The sequence below is a fragment of the Bombina bombina genome, chromosome 1 (genome assembly GCF_027579735.1).
Source record: "Bombina bombina isolate aBomBom1 chromosome 1, aBomBom1.pri, whole genome shotgun sequence".
Lineage (NCBI taxonomy): Eukaryota > Metazoa > Chordata > Amphibia > Anura > Bombinatoridae > Bombina > Bombina bombina.
The window spans coordinates 1,331,753,813-1,331,774,594 of NC_069499.1; the positions used below are offsets into that span (position 1 = coordinate 1,331,753,813).

General features: G+C 36.6%; 1 protein-coding gene across 2 annotated transcripts in view; it reads left to right on the plus strand.

Moving 5' to 3' along the window:
- Nucleotides 1-20,782, plus strand: part of WDR59 (WD repeat domain 59) — a 177,823-nt gene that overhangs the window by 4,240 nt on the left and 152,801 nt on the right. For both annotated transcript variants that reach the window (XM_053702127.1, XM_053702137.1), the window contains exons 3-9: nt 11,340-11,475; nt 11,979-12,064; nt 12,250-12,330; nt 14,941-14,978; nt 17,019-17,107; nt 17,858-17,974; nt 19,671-19,748. In XM_053702127.1, the coding sequence (XP_053558102.1) occupies nt 11,340-11,475; nt 11,979-12,064; nt 12,250-12,330; nt 14,941-14,978; nt 17,019-17,107; nt 17,858-17,974; nt 19,671-19,748 (625 nt within the window). The remainder of the gene's footprint in view (nt 1-11,339; nt 11,476-11,978; nt 12,065-12,249; nt 12,331-14,940; nt 14,979-17,018; nt 17,108-17,857; nt 17,975-19,670; nt 19,749-20,782) is intronic.

The window sequence follows — 20,782 nt, forward strand, 5'->3', positions numbered from 1 at the left end:
ATTATGTTCCTTTAACCCAAACACATCATTCCTTTTCCACAAGGGAATCTAACAGGTATCTAACCCTGGGAGAGAAAAGCCAGCTGCTTCTGAGTATGGGCACAACACATATATATATATATATATTTTTTTTTTAATGCATGGGGCAATGCGGGACATATAGCAAGCAACCCGGGACAGCGGGACAGACCCCTAAAATCGGGACAGTTGGGGGGGTATTCTATGTATTTAATTTTTGTAAAGAGGTTAAACACCATAGTTAAGTCAGCTCCAGAGCAACAGTGCACTATTGGGATTTAGCTGCAGACATAAGATGAGGCAATGACTGTTTGGGAGGAACCGGGGAGGTGGGAGCGTAAGGGGTTATCCTACACTGCAGAATGTTTTTTTTAATATTAAAAACAAACAAACAAAAAGTCTTCATACTGGCAGACTGTCTGCCAGTACTTAAGATGGTGGTCAGGAGTGTAGGAGGGGAAAAAGCTATTTGGGAGGGATCAGGGAGGTGGGAAGTGTCAGGTGGGAGGGTAATCGCTCTGATAAAATACTAGTACCCTTACAAGCTATCTCCTTCACTGCCGTGAATTTCAGAAGTGTGGTGCACAGCTGCAATTAGCAAACTTCTAATTGCTAAAAACTAATTGCAAAGCCATGCATGTCTGCTATTTGTGAACAAAGGGGACCTCAGAGAACCTTTTACAACCATTTGTATTATAACTGTAGTAGTTGTGTGTAAATAATTTCAGTGAGAATCCCAAAGTTTGTGAAAAAGTTATAAATGTTTTAAATATAATTGCATTTGGCGCATGAAATATACCAAAATGGGCCTAGATCAATACCTTGGGTTGTCTACTGAAAAAAAAAAAAGTGTGATATATATATATATATGGCTTGTCTAGTGAGTGATTTCTGGTTTGCTGTCATAATCCTGTTTAAAAGGATCGCTGTGTTAAAACAGTATTTTTGAAGCAAAAAAACTGAGAATTTGCATATCTAATTTGCATACCTTACCCACAATTCTCTTGTGCATTGGAAACATTGTATATTAAGAATTTCTGGGGAAAAGCAAGCGGGGATACTTGCCTAGATGTACTAGTTTCCTATGCAAATATTTACATTGATTGATATATATATATATATATATATATATATATCGCAAGGAGAAAGTTTTTAACACAGTCCAATTAGATTAGAGTATGGCCCAGCAGTGTATAGAAAGTTGAGGCGCTGAACTAGACGTGGTGCATATCTAATGAAACTCAGTGGTCATGTTCTCAACACTGTTGTGAGGTGATGGCTGCATAAACCCCCATTCAATTGTGTACAGTACAAAGTCACGTACCTCTGTGTCCTTGCTATCAAACTGAGAAGCTGACAGTTGCCTGTCCAGTGAGAAGGCAATTTGACTCCTGTGTGTGTTGTGTATAACAACAGAATAACAGCTCTCCGTAGCTCCTGAGTGCGTCCGGTCCGCAGGAAAGATCCAACGGGTGACGCTTCTGGGCTCCTCCCGTCTGTGACGTCAGGAAGGCACGAGGTAAAGGTAGGTACTCGCGTATATCGGGGGAATGCAGGCAAAAGTAGCCACTGCTGGGAACAGAGCTGAGTGCTCAATGCAGGATTCAGGTCCTCCAGGCAGGCTCTGCCATAGACTTGTAAGAAGGGGAAAAGACAAGGACTCAAAGAATTAGTAACCAAACGTGGATTATTCAAGCTGCTGAACGTGAAGCACAATTCAGTGTACAAGGCAGGTGCAAATGATCTGCTGCGTTTTGCGCATGCTCAAATGCGTTTCATCAGAGATCTACAGGTGTTCACGGAGTGAGCACTTATAAACTAGTCATTGTCCAATGAGAATAAGGGTAGGAGTGTGACAAAATGTGATTCAATGTGTAACAAACTAGTGCTTAAAGTGAAAAACATGGCTGACATGTAACAAAAGAAATAGAAATGCAAAATATTAAATAAACAATAACAAAGTAACAAAATTAATACCTAAGATATGAGAAAGAAGCGCTAGAGAAATAACATATTGGAATTGTAACGAGGGCGCTAAGTAGTGTTATAACAAATTAAGGCAAAAAGCGATATGTCAGTAAGGGTACACAAAAGGCCATACAGACATAAATTAATGGGGGTCAAGGGGTAACAATTTCTACACATGAGAAAGGTAATAATAATTTCAACGAAATAACAATGGCACTACTCAGAGTTGAATAACGTTCCCATATATGTGATTACTTAATAGTATTTGTTTCATAGGGGATGGTGCTTGTACTGATCATTAATTCAAAACAAACCAGTAGAGAACTGAAGAAAGAGTACAAATATAGCACTCATGAACGTTAAATAGAAATATCAAAGCAAAGGATGAAAAACTATAAAACTTAACTTTTACTAAGTTGGCTAAAAAAAAGGGTACCCACATCATATTAAAATTTAGCATATGCCTACTCAGGCTGGGCAAGGTAAGTAAATAGGAACAAATAAGATCACAAGACCCCTAAGGTCGAAATGCCTAAATACAAGGTGACTCAGAGTTCTGTAACAAGAAGCTATTAGGACGCAAGATTTGTGTTTTAACACATTGAAAAAGATACCTGTTGTTATCGAAACGTTTGGGATAACTTTCCTCTGCTGACTTCCTTTGAAGATTGATTAAAGCTTTTTGCTTACTTTTAAAGACCGGAGAGTGAAGCGTTTTTCTTCCCCTCAGGGGGATTGATTGCTATTGCTGTTCATTTTCTACGCAGCACCCCGGCGGATGTGGCTGTAACAGTGAGTGCACTTAACTTGGCTTTTGTTATATATATATATATATATATATATATATTCATGCTCTATCACATAGGTATCAACGGCAAACCTAAAGGCATAGATCTCTGGTATTTTCAGAGAAATCACTATTAATCCTCACTTGGTAAATCAATAGGTATAGGTCCCTGCATTCTCAGATTATTTAACATATATATTCAATTCTTAGCCGGTAAACTTATAGATATCCACGGCACATAAAAGGTATAGGTCTTTGATATCTCCTGAGATATGACAACTCACTTTTATTTATATATATATATATATATATATATATATATATGTCATGTTCTATTAGCTGACAATATAACAGGTATCAACGGTTAACTAACAGGTATAGGCCTCTGATATTTTTTGTTTCTTTGATACCTATTATCTAGTGCAACCTGTATATCCAGGTTTTTTCCGATATCCAATTAGCACAAAACCCAACCCCTCTGAGTCGCCTAGTATTTAGGCATTATTTAGACCTTAGGGGTCTTGTGATCTTATTTGTTCCTATTTACTTACCTTGCCCAGCCTGAGTAGGCATATGCTAAATTTCAATATGATGTGTATACCCTTTGTTTTTAACCCCTTAACGACGCATGTCGTACAGGGTACGTCTTACACAAGCTGGTCTTTAAAGACCTGAGACGTACCCTGTACGTCGTTAAGGGTTTCAAGCGGCTGGAAGCGATCCTGATCGCTTCCAGCAGCTTTCAAGGTATTGCAGTGATGCCTCGATATTGTGGCATCACTGCAATACCTTTTTAGGCACACCGATGCAGAGAGAGCCACTCTGTGGCCCTCTCTGCATCGGTCAGTGATGGTGCCGATCGTTGGTGGGTGGGAGCCATTGCAGGGAGGTGGGTGGGCGGCCCATCACTGTGGAACTTCCTTCCGGCTGCTGTATATGCCGGTAGCGCGCGGGAGGTGAGGGGCGGGTGTGCACGTGCGCGCGCACCCGCGATCTATGGCAATTGTGCAATTTTGTTTTTTGCTGGGAGAGGGTGGTGGGTGCTTAGGAGGGGTGATCGAGGGCTGATCTGGAAGTGATCTGGGAGGGGGAGGGTGTAGGGTATGGATGGGGGGCAGCTACACTACAGAAAATTTTAGGTTTCTCAAAAAAAAAAAAAGTTAATGTGCAAAGTGGGTACTGGCAGACAGCTGCCAGTACCCAAAATGGTGACTAATAGTGGGGGGAGGGTTAGAGAGCTCTTTGGGGGGATCAGGCAGGTTGGGGGCTAAGGGGGGGATCCTACACAGCAGAATATGATTTTTTTTTTTTTAAATAATAAAAAAAAACTAAATAAAACTTTTATTTTAGTACTGGCAGACTTTCTGCCAGTACTTAAGATGGCGGGGACAATTGTGGGGTGGGGGAGGGAAGAGAGCTGTTTGGGAGGGATCAGGGGGTGGGATGTGTCAGGTGGGAGGCTGATTTCTACACTAAAGCTAAAATTAACCCTTCAAGCTCCCTACAAGCTACCTAATTAACCCTGTCACTGCTGGGCATAATACAAGTTTGGTGCGCAGCGGCATTTAGCGGCCTTCTAATTACCAAAAAGCAATGCCAAAGCCATATATGTCTGCTATTTCTGAACAAAGGGGATCCCAGAGAAGCATTTACAACCATTTGTGCCATAATTGCACAAGTTGTTTGTAAATAATTTAAGTGAGAAACCCAAAGTTAGTGAAAAAGTGAACAATTTTTTTTTATTTGATCGCATTTGGCGGTGAAATGGTGGCATGAAATATATCAAAATTGGCCTAGATCAATACTTTGGGTTGTCTACTACACTACCCTAAAGCTAAAATTAACCCTACAAGCTACCTAATTAACCCCTTCACTGTTGGGCCTAATAAAAATGTGGTGCGCAGCGGCATTTAGCGGCCTTCTAATTACCAAAAAGCAACGCCAAAGCCATATATGTCTGCTATTTATAAACAAAAGGGGATCCCAGAGAAACATTTACAACCATTTGTGCCATATTTGCACAAGTTGCTTGTAAATAATTTCAGTGAGAAACCTAATATTTGTGAAAAAGTGAACAATTTTATTTATTTGATCGCATTTGGCGGTGAAATGGTGGCATGAAATATACCAAAATGGGCCTAGATCAATACTTTGGGATGTCTACTAAAAAAAAAAATATACATGTCAAGGGATATTCAGGTATTCCTGACAGATATCAGTGTTCCAATGTAACTATCGCTAATTTTGAAAAAAAATGGTTTGTAAATAGCAAAGTGCTATTTGTACTTATTGCCCTATAACTTGCAAAAAAAGCAAAGAACATGTAATTATTGGGTATTTCTAAACTCAGGACAAAATTTAGAAACTATTTAGCATGGGTGTTTTTTGGTGGTTGTAGATGTGCAACAGATTTTGGGGGTCAAAGTTAGAAAACGTGTGGTTTTTTTTTCCATTTTTTCATCATATTTTATAATTTTTTTAATGGTAAATTATAAGATATGATGAAAATAACGGTATCTTTAGAAAGTCCATTTAATGGCGAGAAAAACGTTATATAATATGTGTGGGTACAGTAAATGAGTAAGAGGAAAATTGCAGCTAAACACAAACACCGCAGAAATGTAAAAATAGCCTTGGTCCTTAAGGGAAAGAAATTGAAAAGTGGCCTTGTCCTTAAGGGGTTAACCAACTTAGTAAAAGTTAAGTTTTATAGTTTTTCATCCTTTGCTTTGATTCGATATTTCTACTTAATGTTCATGAGTGCTATGAAATACAAATAAAACAATATGACTGAAAACTAGAATATAAATATAGCGAACACTTGTGAGAGGTAACAAATTGAACCTGAGGGAGAAAGCTGCTTAGTTGATTGTCAATAAGGAAAGCATAGTAATATATATAAAAATCCAAAAGAAAAAATCAGCTATCAGACAACGTAGATGCCAAGAAAATTCAATTAATTTCAACCACAGTCAGGGAAAATCACAGACAGGAACACCTGACATGTTTCGCGCTGGCGTACCTGCGCTTCATCAGAGGTGATTGATTCTAGGTGTTTCAATGCATTATAAAGACTCTCATAGCCAATCAGATATTGATGATGAAGTCACACCCACTATGCCTCCATTAACCCTTAAGTAACAAAACTGCAAGCAGGGTAAAGGTATATAAATGCATATGTGTATATATGGAGGGTAGTTAAAATTTTTGAATTATTCTATGTATTTCATTTTTGTAAAGAGGTTAAACACCATAGTTAAGTCAGCTCCAGAGCAACAGTGCACTATTGGGATTTAGCTGCAGACATAAGGTGAGACAATGACTGTTTGGGAGGAACCGGGGAGGTGGGAGCGTAAGGGGTTATCCTACACTGCAGAATGTTTTTTTTTTTTTTTTTATATTAAAAACAAACAAACAAAAAGTCTTCATACTGGCAGACTGACTCCGTGAACACCTGTAGATCTCTGATGAAACGCATTTGAGCATGCGCAAAACGCAGCAGATCATTTGCACCTGCCTTGTACACTGAATTGTGCTTCACGTTCAGCAGCTTGAATAATCCACGTTTGGTTACTAATTCTTTGAGTCCTTGTCTTTTCCCCTTCTTACAAGTCTATGGCAGAGCCTGCCTGGAGGACCCGAATCCTACATTGAGCACTCAGCTCTGTTCCCAGCAGTGGCTACTTTTGCCTGCATTCCCCCGATATACGTGAGTACCTACCTTTACCTCGTGCCTTCCTGACGTCACAGACGGGAGGAGCCCAGAAGCGGCACCCGTTGGATCTTTCCTGCGGACCGGACGCACTCAGGAGCTCCTTTGATTCGATATTTCTACTTAATGTTCATGAGTGCTATGAAATACAAATAAAAAGACAATATGACTAAAAACTAGAATATAAATATAGGGAACACTTGTGAGAGGTAACAAATTGAACCTGAGGGAGAAAGCTGCTTAGTTGATTGTTAATAAGGAAAGAATAGTAATATATATAAAAATCCAAAAGAAAAAATCAGCTATCAGACAACGTAGATGCCAAGAAAATTCAATTAATTTCAACAGTCAGGGAAAATCACAGACAGGAACACCTGACATGTTTTGCGCTGGATTACCTGCGCTTCATCAGAGGTGATTGATTCTAGGTGTTTCAATGCATTATAAAGACTCTCATAGCCAATCGGATATTGATGATGAAGTCACACCCACTATGCCTCCATTAACCCTTAAGTAACAAAACTGGCAGCAGTGTAAAGGTATATATATAAATATGTGTATACATGGAGGGTAGTTAAAATTTTTGAATTATCATCGCTTCTTAATCAATACATAACATGGTATACAATATAATATGTTACATCATAAAAATACATAACAGTGAAAAATAAAATAAGGAATACATCATAATGAGATAATAACATAATGAGATAATAATAAAGGTAAAAAATAAATAATAAAGAAGCAAACCTATTAAAAGAGTAAAAGTAAATGAGTAATGATAAAAGATATATATATATATATATATATATATATATATATATATATATATAATTAAATAAAACAAGCATACAACACAATCGAATATGTCATAACAAATTGATGACATATAATTAAATCTATAGAAAAGAAAATGAAACATTAAATAAATAAATATTAAATGTAGACATATAGTTATATACTCAAAAGGAATATACACCTGTCGGCATGTACATTAATTATGACTAAAAAATATTGGTGAAACATATAGTCTAATTCTATCCAATATTTACCTTCTAAGTATATATCAGTCTATAGTGGGATGTCATAGGAGAATAATATCCTCATATAGGTAATAGAAACCCTAACATAAATATATATAATAAGCATATGTAGGGTAGGAAGGAGTGGGATATTGGAGAAGAAAGGCATAGATGCAGAAATTAGTATGATACAGCAATCAATATATTGCATTAAACAGTATATAATATGATATAGACAGTGATAAGAATATGTGTAGTATGTGTAATCTGTTCAATAAATCTGATACAATTTATAGTGTAGAAGTAACTTGACTCATTTATATATACATCAGAAATACACTACCTATAATCTAGCATACGTAAATGTGTGGCAAATATTAGATCTAATATTAGAGGAAAGATCATTTATCTAATAAATAAATAAATCTACATCTAGCATTTTAGTCATTCCATCTGGGAATCTAGTATTAAATTCTATTATCCAGAATACTTCTCTTCTTGATAATGTGTCTAATCTATTACCTCCTCTAGCTGACTTATGGATGTGTTCCATAACCAAAAATGAGAAATAATTGGTTCCTTTACCATGGGTTCTAAAATGTTTAGCCACTGGAGTTTTTGCTTCTTTCTCATCTAATGATAAGAGATGTTGTGTAATGCGTTCTTTTAGGGGTCTAGAAGTGATCCCAATGTATTGAAGAAAATAGCACTGACAAGTGATAAGGTATATTACATACGGAGTTGTGCAGTCAATTCTTCTTATGTCATAGGTTTTGCCAGTAGCAGTGGATGTAAATAATTAGTTTTTTATGTAAATGTATAACTTTTGCAAGGCAAATGTCCACATTTGTAAAAACCATTTGTTTGGCTTAGCCAATTTGGTGGGCTCTTGGTTTTGTTTGAAAGGTCTTTTCTCGTGATGTCACTTAGAGAGGAAGCTCTTTTGCTATATATTTAATGTTATTACCTAAAATAATAGTTTTAAGTGTGTCATCCATCTGTAAGATGGGTACATTTCTTTTTATAATGTTGTAGACATCTGTATATTGTCTGATAATAAACATAATAGTATTGTTATGACTGCACATATTATTACTGGATATATTCAGCGGTTTGCTTTGTCCTATCCCTGTTGCGCTTTATATATATATATATATATATAAAGGCTGTAGTTCTGTTTAAATGGAGTGATAGAAAAAATGCTAAAAATTCTTAGGTACCTTTGGCAAATTTTTCTCTGAAATTCCCGGGAGCGAAGTGGTTAACTGATAAAACTGGTGATAACAATAAGTATCTCTATTAAAGTTAGATGTTTTTATGTTACCATCAGTTTATACAGTTTAAAACAGCAATTGAAATTATGGACCGCATTTATCAATGCCCAGATGGACAAGGTTTGTCTGTGTATGCTGCCTGCATTTGCTTGTGCAATGCCACCCCCTGCTCACGAGCAGGGGCTGTCAATCACTGCGGACAAAGAGCTGGCATACAGGTTAGGAAGCAGAGGTCTTATGACCAATACTGCTTACCTGTTGGCTGCAGTGTTGCTCATGCAAGCCTGCACCGAAGGTGCTCCAAAGCTGCATACGCAGCTTGGTAAATAGAGCCCTATGCCTTAATGTGTTTTTGCCAATGATGTGCCAGCAAGTAATAAGCATGAGATAGCACACAGTGTCCTATAGATGTTCGTCTGTCATTTAACAAGGTTCTTTTTCCATGATTGACACATTGGGGCATATTTATCAAGCTCCGATTGGAGCTTGATGCCCCGTGTTTCTGGCGAGCCTGCAGGCTCACCAGAAACAGCAGTTATGAAGCAGCGGTCACAAAGACCGCTGCTCCATAACCTGTCCGCCTGCTCTGAGCAGGCGGACACACATCGCCGGAAATCAACCCGATCGAGTATGATCGGGTTGATTGACACCCCCTGCTGGCGGCCGATTGGCCGCGAGTCAGCAGGGGGCGGCGTTGCACCATCAGCTCTTGTGAGCTGCTGGTGCAATGATGAATACGGTGAGCGTATTGCTCACCGTATTCAGCGAGGTCTGGCGGACCTGATCCGTAGTGTCGGATCAGGTCCGCCAGACCATGATAAATATGGGCCATTGACTAAGCAGCACTATTTGGACATCTGAGTCTGCATCTACCGCTGGTAATTGGATCAGCAATGGTTTTCGCTCGGGACCGGCAGTGGTCCGTGGGTCCTGAACCTCACTTCCACTGTGTGTTTAACACCTTTGCGGGGGATAAACACACAGTAGTGTAGGAAATGAACTGTTCTATATTGAGTTTTATCGCGTCTCTACACTAGCCAGGACACCTGGGGGCTTAGCGCTATTGTCTTGCTACTAAAAAGGTTTTGGTTTCGGCGGTCCTGCTGATCCATTTACCTCTTTGCAAGTTTGGCGATTTGAAGCATTTGTTACAGCATATCTGCTTTTGTACCCTTACATTGTGGTGTTATCAAGGCTTATGTGACGCTTTTATATATTTTAAAATAAATTTGTATCCAAGTTTTGCCTAGTGTACTGTTTTCCCATCAGTATAAAGTGGGAGTGCGCATATCCTTGAGCTTAGTGGAAAGCTCCAACAAATGTGAGTAGTCATTTGTTACAAAACAACTACTTCCTCAAAGTGCCATTACAGATTCACACTATGTTGCAATTTTCTGTTTCTTTTTTTATGGGATTTCACTGAGGAATGCTAACAAGCTGAAAAACTCATCCAGAGGACACAGACATATCCTTGATTCAGAACTTTATTTGCTTTTCCTTTTATGATTTTTGTTATCACATTTATTTCACATTTTTTTCTTTGTGATATTCGGTATATTTATTGTAAAAAAAACACAGTAGTGTAGGGTCGATAGTTTTAAAATAACATGGTCTAACAAATGAAAACGTAATTTTTCTACTGTGGCCCTTTAAATATACTAATATTTGAAGAAAATGTCTTTTGAAGTTGCAAATCTTGGGACTGACAATAAAAATCTCAGCGTCGGAGAGAAACCATGTAAAGTCTTTGTTTGTTTAGCATTATATTGTAATGTTGGGGATTCTCTATCACACCCAGCACATGCATAGCTAGATAAACAGCTCTCAAGCTAACATTTGCCTAACATTCTTTGAGGGAGCTCACAGAGCTGACGAGACCAGTTAGATAATCTCACTAAATTGTAGAGCTTTAGAAATGTCATCAAGCCACTTGTCAGTTATCTCTTTGTATATTGTAATAGGCACATTGGGGTTTTAGTATAATTTGTGATTTGTACAATAATACCCTTTTGTTCAAAACTTGTTTCTCATAAACATTTTTTAGACAACTTAATAAATGATCTTATGTAACTCCCACTTTTGGTCTGCTTGTGTAATTTCTGTTAAAAGGACAGTAAACACCTTGAGATTTTTATATAAGATATTTAGTTATGCCTAATGAAACAACTTTACAATATATTTCATTTATATTTATTTTGCCCCTTTTTATGTAATTTAGCTCTGAAAATTCGGTAATTTCTAATTCTCAGAACTTGAAATGCACCTGCTGACCTTGCAAGGCTAACTCTGCTACATATACCCCCCTAATTGGCTTTATAAGATAACAACTGCCAAAAAATATACGTTATACTAAAATGATGACAGTGACTATCCTTTTTGTCTGTGGACTAAATCCCAGATGGGCTCCTCCAAATGGTGGGTGGAATTTGACTATTAAAAATAATTGCAGTAAAAAGGATGTTAATTTGTTTTTAAAAAAATGAAGACTTGGCTGATGTGTTATTCTAAAGCAGCACAACAGAAATGTCTTGTGTTTACCGTCCTTTTAATTTTCATAGGCGCCGCTTCTTGTACATAGTGAATTTGGAGACCCCCACAGAAGGGCACCGGAAGATCTCCCGGCAGAGCAAGTGGGACATTGGTACAGTGCAGTGGAATCCACATGAAAGTTCTGCTCACTTTTTTGCTGCTTCAGTAAGTGTATTTGTAGAATAAACGAGGAATTCAGTGGTATAGCAGATCTCTGGTCATACGTAGTAATATATAGCTATTGCATAACATTATTATTAGATGTAAGCTTCAAGGCTACTGTTTATTTTTGTCGAACAGTATGTAGTTGTCTATTAGTTTAAAATGCTACTTAATTTTGATATTTTTTAAAAAAAAACAACAACACATTTTCCAAGTTTCTATGATTTTCTGTGTGTAGTTTAGTATTTAAGCAAGGAAAATCAGATTCCCCCCCCAGTTTTTTACTTGTTTATATTATAGGTCTGCCTGTGTAGAATAACGTCTTGTAAATAATTTTTTTTTTTGCTCTTTAAACTTTAGAACAGATTAATATGTTCAACAACACTAATAGGTTTCATATTTCATATCCAAAGTTCAAAAGCACTCCTGAGAATAAAAAAACTAAATAAAAATGTAGTTATTAATGAACAAGCTCTAAGTGCCTTGTTTTTTTATTTTCATTGTAGAGTAATCAACGTGTAGATTTGTACCAGTGGAGGGACGGCACTGGCGATATTGGCTCCTCCTTGCAGGGACACACTAGAGTCATCAGGTAAAACATTTCTGTTTGAAGAAGGTCTAACAATGATAGAGAAAATGTGGCACTTTAATATATTTTGGTTGAATGTGGACTATAGAGCCATAATATTATCTTCTGTATCATTACTAATTTAAACTATTATTGTGTATATATTATTCATTGGTGGATTCCTGGTAATACTATGTTTTCTTTTGTAGTGATCTGGACTGGTCACTATTTGAGCCAGATGTCCTAGTAACCAGCTCCATTGACACATATATCTATATTTGGGATATTAAGTAAGTACAAACTGCTGAGGAGCTTGCATTCCACTTACTAGGTTTATCAGAACTTACAGTATTTGTCACAGCCCCTTTTGGTTGGCTCCTTAACAATTGTATGGCTGGCTTCTTAAAGTGATAGTAAATTAACCCCTGTTTTTCATCGTAATATAAATCTTTGTTAAAAAATATATGGATGTTCATTCATGAGCCGTTTACAATATTAAAAAAAAAAGCATACGTATCTGCGCATGCGTTATTCAACACGGCGTCCGCTCAATTATGCATTCCTCTGTGCATGTTCACGATAAAGGCATGCGCAATTATATGCAGGTATAATCCAGTGACATCCATGAAGTTAAACCCTCAAAATAAGACAATAAGACAATTTTTTTTTCAGGCCCCTTACGTTTTTTTTTTTTTTTTTAATATATGTGCTTAAAAATTGAAATAAATTATGATTACTCACTGTTTCACAATCATGGATTAATCAATTAACATTGTATCGGCTGTATTTTACTTGCGGTACAAGGACAATGAGAATTATTATAAGTATATTTTATAATATGTATGCATCATATTTAAAAAAACAAACTTAGCAGTTTAATTTATAACAACAAGACTTGGATCTGGACACAACTTGGATTAATGTAATTTACTTTCACTTTAATATTCTGGGTGGTTTCTATGTTTGGAATTAATTAGTCAACTTCTGCTCTAAAGGGTTTTATTATATTTTCTTCCCTTATCCTCATTGTGCTTATTTTTTTATATAATTTTGAGAGTTTATGGTTTAGTTTTATGCTTTAGCCACTTCCTGGTTTAGTAAAACCTAGAAGGAATGTTCTACTATAAAAATAAAATGTACTTTTATTATATTGTTTTATTTTTCAACACCCACTGCAAGGAGGTTAAATACAAAATTAAAAAATAGGGTTGTCCTCCTGTGTCACTTCAGATAAGGATACATCTGGTGGTGCAAATGAGAAGTAGGCATACCTGTGTATGCTCCAGTCAATGGCTGTTTCCTCATCTAGAGCAGAACTGGGGATATTGACAAAAAAAAGGGAGCTAGGTTTTAACAAAGGATACCAAGAGAAATAGGTAATTTTGATAATAGAAGTAAATTGAAAAGTTTTTAAAAATTGTATTAAGTTGTATTTAATTTTGACTTTCATGTACCTTTAAGACACTTAACGATAGAACTCATATAGTTGTATTTAGCATTGATGTTATTAGTTTATTGCCTAATATTAAATGGACAGTAATGTAAAAATTAAACATTCATGATTCAGATAGAGCATGTAATTTTTTTAAAACTTTTCAATTCACTTTTATTATTTGCTTTGTTCTCTTGGTATCTTTTGTATAAGAGTAAATCTAGGTAGGTTGATAGGAACTCAGGTTCGTGCACATCTTTAGCAGTCTATGGCGGCATTGTTTCTATCTATATATAACATAGCTATAAGCAATGTTGCAAACACTGATGCGAGATGGTTAAAGATATGTGCGTGCTCCTGAGCTCACCTAGGATTACTCTTTAACAAAGGATACCAAGAAAACTAATGCAAAATTAATAATAGAAGTAAACTGGAACGTTTACAATGTCATGCTCTGTCCAATCCATGTAAGTGTAATTTTGACTTTACTGTCCCTTTAATTAATGGAAGCCTAATTATTTAATCTTCATCTTTCTTCTTTGATCAGTTTGAAAGGGATACGATTGCTCATATAATGACATCTGCATCAATACAAATGTGTCTGTGACTCATTTTTTACACTGATCAAGTAAAACATAAGTAGAATGATCCAGATTAGAAACATCAAGATGCGGTGCACAAAAACCATTTAAAAAGCTGCTATACAGTTGTTAAAAATTGCAGGATTTTTGAATGTATTGAAATATGTTGAATTTCAGAAACCCTATGGAACCCAACGCATTTTACACAGGAATGCTGATGGATTGCAATAAATCACTATGTGTTATTTTCATGTAAAGGGACTAAATACATAAATATATACAGTATGTATAGAAGCATATAAATAGATATTTACAGGGAACAAACAGTTCCCATAGACTGCAATGTAAAGGCACTTTTCAATGCCAAATTTAGCCCCCAAAAACTGCTAAGTGCAGTTCATTTATTAAAAAATAAAGCTGCTATTATCTTTATTTTTTTTAGTAAAGTATATTACACTTGATTTTGGGGGCATTTGGTGGACATTTATAAAATTTAACCAGTGCATCTGGCATGTGCAGGCACAGTTACTCTCTTTATCCTTAGTTAAAGGAAGTTTTTCAGTAAGATCTTGGTAAAATCCCAAAAGATCATACTAAAGCAAAGTGTGATCTCAGTAAAGCTGAATGATAATTGCTCACATATGTTGCACTAGTGAAATAATCTGTTTGAATTAAAGAAAATCCCCAGCTATACATCATAAATCTTTATATTTTTTTCTTTACAATTGTATCAAGTATGAGTGAGAATTTATGTTGAGCAACATGTCCCTTTAAATAACTGTTATGAAGAACTAGCACAGAGTGCTGCTATTATTACTCCCAAAAAGGCAATGAAAGCTGGAATACAAACATTTTATTAACATGCTAAACATTTATTTCTTTATCAGGGACACAAGGAAACCAGCTGTGTCTTTGTCTGCAGTAGGTGAGTGTTTATTTTAACTGAATTCCTCACAGTTTTACTTATGTGTTCACGTGTTTCCTCATTTACATGTGAACACATAAGTATGTGAGCAATACATTGCCAGAGGTTACTATTCATCACTTGTGCCTTATATGGAAAGAAATCACTTTGAGATTGTAATATAAAATGCTAAATTCTGTGTAGTAAAAAAACTTTGCAGCATACTTTTATCATTTATTTTACCCCCCTTTCATGTAATGTAAGTTTGAACATTGTGAAATTACCAGTCATGAAAAGTGAAAGAGCTCATAGCTTCATAAACCTAAACTTGTCACATATCTCTCTGTAATTTGTTATCTTATCATTTATTATGAAGACAAAGTAATGTTAACACAATGACATTGGCAAGCCCTGTAATCTCCAATTTAAAGGGACATGAAACCCTAAATTTTTCTTTCATGGTTCATATAGAGCATACAATTTTAAACAACTTTCCAATTTACTTCTCTTGTCTAATATGCTTTATTCTCTTGGCATCCTTTTGTTAAAAAGTATACCTAGGTCTCAGGAGCTGGGAGCTAGCTGCTGATTGGCAGCTGCACATATATGCCTCTTATCATTGGCTTACCCATGTGCTCAGCTAGCTCCCAGTAGTGCAATGCTGCATCTCCAGTAAAGGATACCAAGAGAATAAAGCAAAACTGATAACAGAAGTAAATTGCAAAGTTGTTTATAAATGTATGCTCTATCTGAATCATAAAATAAACCTTTTGGGTTTTATGTCCCTTTAAATCTGCATTAGCTCCTCTAAATAAGGAAAGTGGTGGGTGGAGTTTTGAAAATTGAAAAACAAGCGCAGCAAAAAGGTGTTAATCTGTTCTAATAACATCCTGATTCTGCTGTTAATCTACTCGAAGACTGCAGAAAGTGTAGTAAATGCAAGCTGTTTACCATCCCTTTATCTTTACTGTAGGGGGGTTACAGAATGATCAGTCCTGGCAGGTTTATTTAATATTAAAAAAAACAGTCTACACCCATAATATACTCACTGTGTTAGATATTTTGCCCCCTAATTACTTGCTAATACATTATCCAAAATATTTCACTTTTTGAAAGCAGGAAAAACCAAGTTTGTTTCACATCATTGGCTGTTTTGAAATAGCTGCCAGACTCCTCCTACCTGTGACATCATCATGTCGTAAGGGCTTGCTCTAACATAACGGCACCTTGCCGAATATGACAATTCACATGCGTTCACTGCGATTAGCACATGTGCGGTGTGTGGAAACCGAGATCTAGTGTTCAGACCTCGTTGCCCTATAGGCTAATGGCTCTGTAGTCTACTATGCTCAGGATTCATCCTCTATACATACTCCAGCCCTTCTTTATTGCACAATTCATTGATTTGAATTAGGTGTTTTGGTTTATGTATCCTCTGATTCAGTGGTGACACTCTTTGGCAAGGAAGTCCACCAGATCTGTAAAGTACTTTTTCATTGTGCCCATCAAGTGTTCTCATGTATTTCTGGACCATACTGGAATTTTAATAACTGTTGGGTAAACCAATTTTTCCTAATGAAGGCAACTAAAAGGAAAATAAAGCTCTCTGACAGGCAGTGACACAGACATGCGCAAAGCACTCAACCTCAAATACAGGAGCGAGTGTAAGGAAACAATCACCACACCTTAGGACATGATGATGTAACAGATCGGAGGAGTTTGGCGGCCGTTTCAAAACAGCCAATGATGTGGAACAAACTTGTTTTTGTCTGCTTTGAAAAATGTAAAGATATTTTGGATAATGTATTGCTGAGTAATCAGGGGGCAATGGATCTAAAACAGTGAGTCTCTTATGGGTGTAGACTGTCCCTTTAACAGACAAAAGGATTGTTCTAAGCTGAATGGATGACATGTATATGTAGACAGGCTACGGACAATCCTTTATGCAAGAAAAGACTGATTTTGTTTGACTAAATAAAGCATTAAATAGCTGTGATATTTAAAGAACAGGAGAATCATAGTTTGCCTGTGATTTTCATGGTAGTTTTTTTTTCTCTACAGCTGGAGCATCTCAAGTAAAATGGAATAAAAAGAACTCCAATTGCCTAGCAACAAGCCATGATGGAGATGTTAGAATTTGGGATCGACGGGTATGTACAATTAACGACAGTTTTTAAACATAACAACTAGAATAAACAATACAAATTAAACATTCATGGTTTAGATAGAGCATGACATTTATGAGACTTTGCAACTTACTTCTATCATCAAACTCACCTTGTTGTTTGCTTGGTATACTTTGTTGACAACCATACACAGGTAGTCACAGGAGCAGCAATGCACTTTTGGAAGCTAGCTGGTGATTGGTGGCTATACACATATGCCTCTTGCCATTGGCTAATAAGATGTTTTCATCTAGTTCCCAGCAATGCACTGCTGCTGTTGCATTGGCTTTAACTATTTGTTTAACCCCTTTGCATAGTTACATGCAAGCTACAGTGCAATAATAAAATAATCTAGCACTTTAAAACATTTTCTTTTTGCACTTTTATGTCCCTTTTAAGTATTTGATTTTTATTATTTTTGAAAACAGTTGTTAAGTTCATAACTATAATGTGACTTAGCCCATATTCTGCTCTTTACCAATTAGCATTACTAGTTGTTCCTACTTTGTATTTACATTAGCTTAGCTTTGTGTTTGGTTCAGGAGGTCTTCTAGTGTGTTGCCCTCTAATATTTTGTAAAGTGAGCTTTGTAGCTTTACCTATAGCTCTGATCTCTTGTATGCACTTTACTCAATGCTTTCAAATACTAAACATGGTATTTAATAAATAAGTTCCAGGCGTCAGGCCTAGTATCTCAGTGTATGTGTCTCATATCATTCTGGTCTGTCCTTACAGAAGCCCAGCACTGCTGTGGAGTACATCGCTGCCCACCTGTACAAAATCCATGGGTTGGACTGGCACCCAGATAATGAGTACATATTGGCTACTTCCAGTCAAGATAACTCTGTAAAGGTAATGTCTGGGGCTGTGTGTGATAGGAGTCTGACTAGAATTTGTAGAGACAGCAGAAATAATATTGGATAAACAACAAGGGCCATAAACTTACAGTTGAAAGACAAAGTTTGTGAACCATTGGAAAGTACCTGGATTCTTGCAATTAAAGCGCAGTAAACCTAAAGATTGTAACATAAAACGTTGATTGTGTATAGTAAAAAATGTTGCACTATACTTGGTTTTTATTTTGCTTCTTTTTCCTGTAGTTTATTACGAGTTTTCCAATTGCAATGCACATTTCAGACTTCACAAACCTAATCCTGCCACACTTGTCCCTGATTGGTTTCAGCAGAGATGATCAGATAGCAAACTACAAAACTATATATGTTTTGCTAAAATGATTACTTCTAGCCCACTGGTTTTCAAACCCGTCCTCATGCCTCCCCAACAGGCCAAGTTTTCGGTATTACCTTGGATGAGAGCAAGTAAAATAACCATGTTTATTAAGCAGCGGATTATTTCACTCGTGCTCCAGTTCAGAAATCCACAAGATGTAGCCTGTTAGCGGGCCTGAGAACACGTTTCAAAACCAGTGTTCTTGCATTAGCTACTCAAGTAACAAGATTGGTTCCTACTAATACAGCAAGCGGTAGGTGAAGTTTCGCTATGGAAAATCATTTTCAGAAAATAAGCCGGTAATCTTTTCTAAATCATTCCCACTCTGCTTTATATGTTGACCTATTGCAAGGCAGCAGAAACATTTTGTAATTACAAAGGGTTTAATTTTCCTTTAAAGGGATAGAAAGGTCTAAATTGAGATTGGGAGCATTTTAAGTTTAAATAAAAATATTTTTGCATTATGCTTCCATTAGCAAAGATGCTTTAAGTAAATGTTATTTCTGTTAGCGAGACACACACATATATACAGTGAGTGTTCTGTGCTCCAGCATTGAAATATCACATCTTCACAGAATCAGCAATGGCTTGTATGACACAAATGTAGTCTTCACTGATGCAATACACAAACTGCAGGCTTCTGAGAAGGTCTGGTGTTTGAATGCTGGTGCATTGGGTACTCACATCATATGTGCATATGCCAATGACAATACTGAAATTTCTGTCCCAGTATGGAAGGTCCTCTAAATTTAGGAGCTAGATGGGATATTGAGAATTCAGATGCACACTTTTTAGAAGCCTGGCAATGCTGTTTGGATTTTTTTTGATCTGTCATAAGGTGCTGGAAGTTTCTTCTAGTCCGCAAGTCTTTAGCTAGTAGGAAATCGCAGTAGACAAATAAGGAATTAGAGTTTTTCCTAAACATACATTTTGTAAAAGAATTTAAGGACGAATACAAATTTTCTGACCTCCTGCTCTCATATCAGCTAGTCACTGTATGGGATTTTGAAGGGTCTAGATTCTGGGTTCCACAGAATACTCTACAGCACCTCTGGGGAAGAGTGGAAAAAACATCATTTTTAGATTTAAATTCTAGAAAAATACTCCAGTATAAATAATGGAAGTGTATTGTTATGTGTTGTTTTTTTTTCACTATGCATAATTAAAATCTTACGGGGAATTCCTGTTAATTTCAAGATAATGAAGCTCTTTATCTCACCCTTTTTTAGCTTGTTTAAAAGTTAGTCTTCAATATGCATGTTACTAAGTTTTTTGCTTTTAATGTCCCTTTAATTATTTTCTTTATTTCTGCTTGCAGTTTTGGGATTCGCGGCAGCCTCGCAAGTGTCTTAACGCTCTTGCTTGCCAGGTTCCAGTATGGAAAGCACGCTATACGGTAAAATAATATGCAGAAAGAATAATTGTGTATGAAGTGTTTATTTTAGAATCTACACGCACACAGCACGTGCAATTTAATTTAAAGGGATATGTTATTCAATGTAAATTCTCTTTTCTCTTGTTAAGTGTATCCAGTCCACGGATCATCCATTACTTGTGGGATATTCTCCTTCCCAACAGAAAGTTGCAAGAGGATCACCCACAGCAGAGCTGCTATATAGCTCCTCCCCTCACTGCCATATCCAGTCATTCTCTTGCAACTCTCAACAAAGATGGACGTAGTAAGAGGAGAGTGGTGTATTATAGTTAGTTTTTTAACTTCAATCAAAAGTTTGTTATTTTTAAATGGTACCGGAGTGTACTGTTTCATCTCAGGCAGCATTAGAAGAAGAATCTGCCTGTGATTTCTATGATCTTAGCAGAAGTAACTAAGATCCATTGCTGTTCTCACATATTCTGAGGAGTGAGGTAACTTCAGAGAGGGAATGGCGTGCAGGTTTTCCTGCAATAAGGTATGTGCAGTTAATATTTTTCTAGGGATGGAATTTGCTAGAAAATGCTGCTGATACCGGATTAATGTAAGTAAAGCCTTAAATGGTATCAGGCTTATTAATGTAAGTAAAGCCTTAAATGGTATCAGGCTTATTAATAGAGATACATACTCTTATAAAAGTGTAATATAAAACGTTTGCTGGCATGTTTAATCGTTTTTATATATGTTTGGTGACAAAACTTATTGGGGCCTAGTTTTTTTCCACATGGCTGGTTTGATTTTTGCCTAGAAACAGTTCCTGAGGCTTTCCACTGTTGCAATATGAGTGGGAAGGGCCTATTTTAGTGCTTTTCTGTGCAGCTAAAAATACTGACAGAGACATTCAGCTTCTTCCTGCATGATCCAGGACATCTCTGAAGGGCTCAAAAGGCTTCAAAGTCGTGTTTGAGGAGGGTAACAATCACAGTAGACTGTGGCAGTTGTGACTGTGTTTAAAAAACGTTTTTGTCATTTATTATTCTGTTTTTGTTATTAAGGGG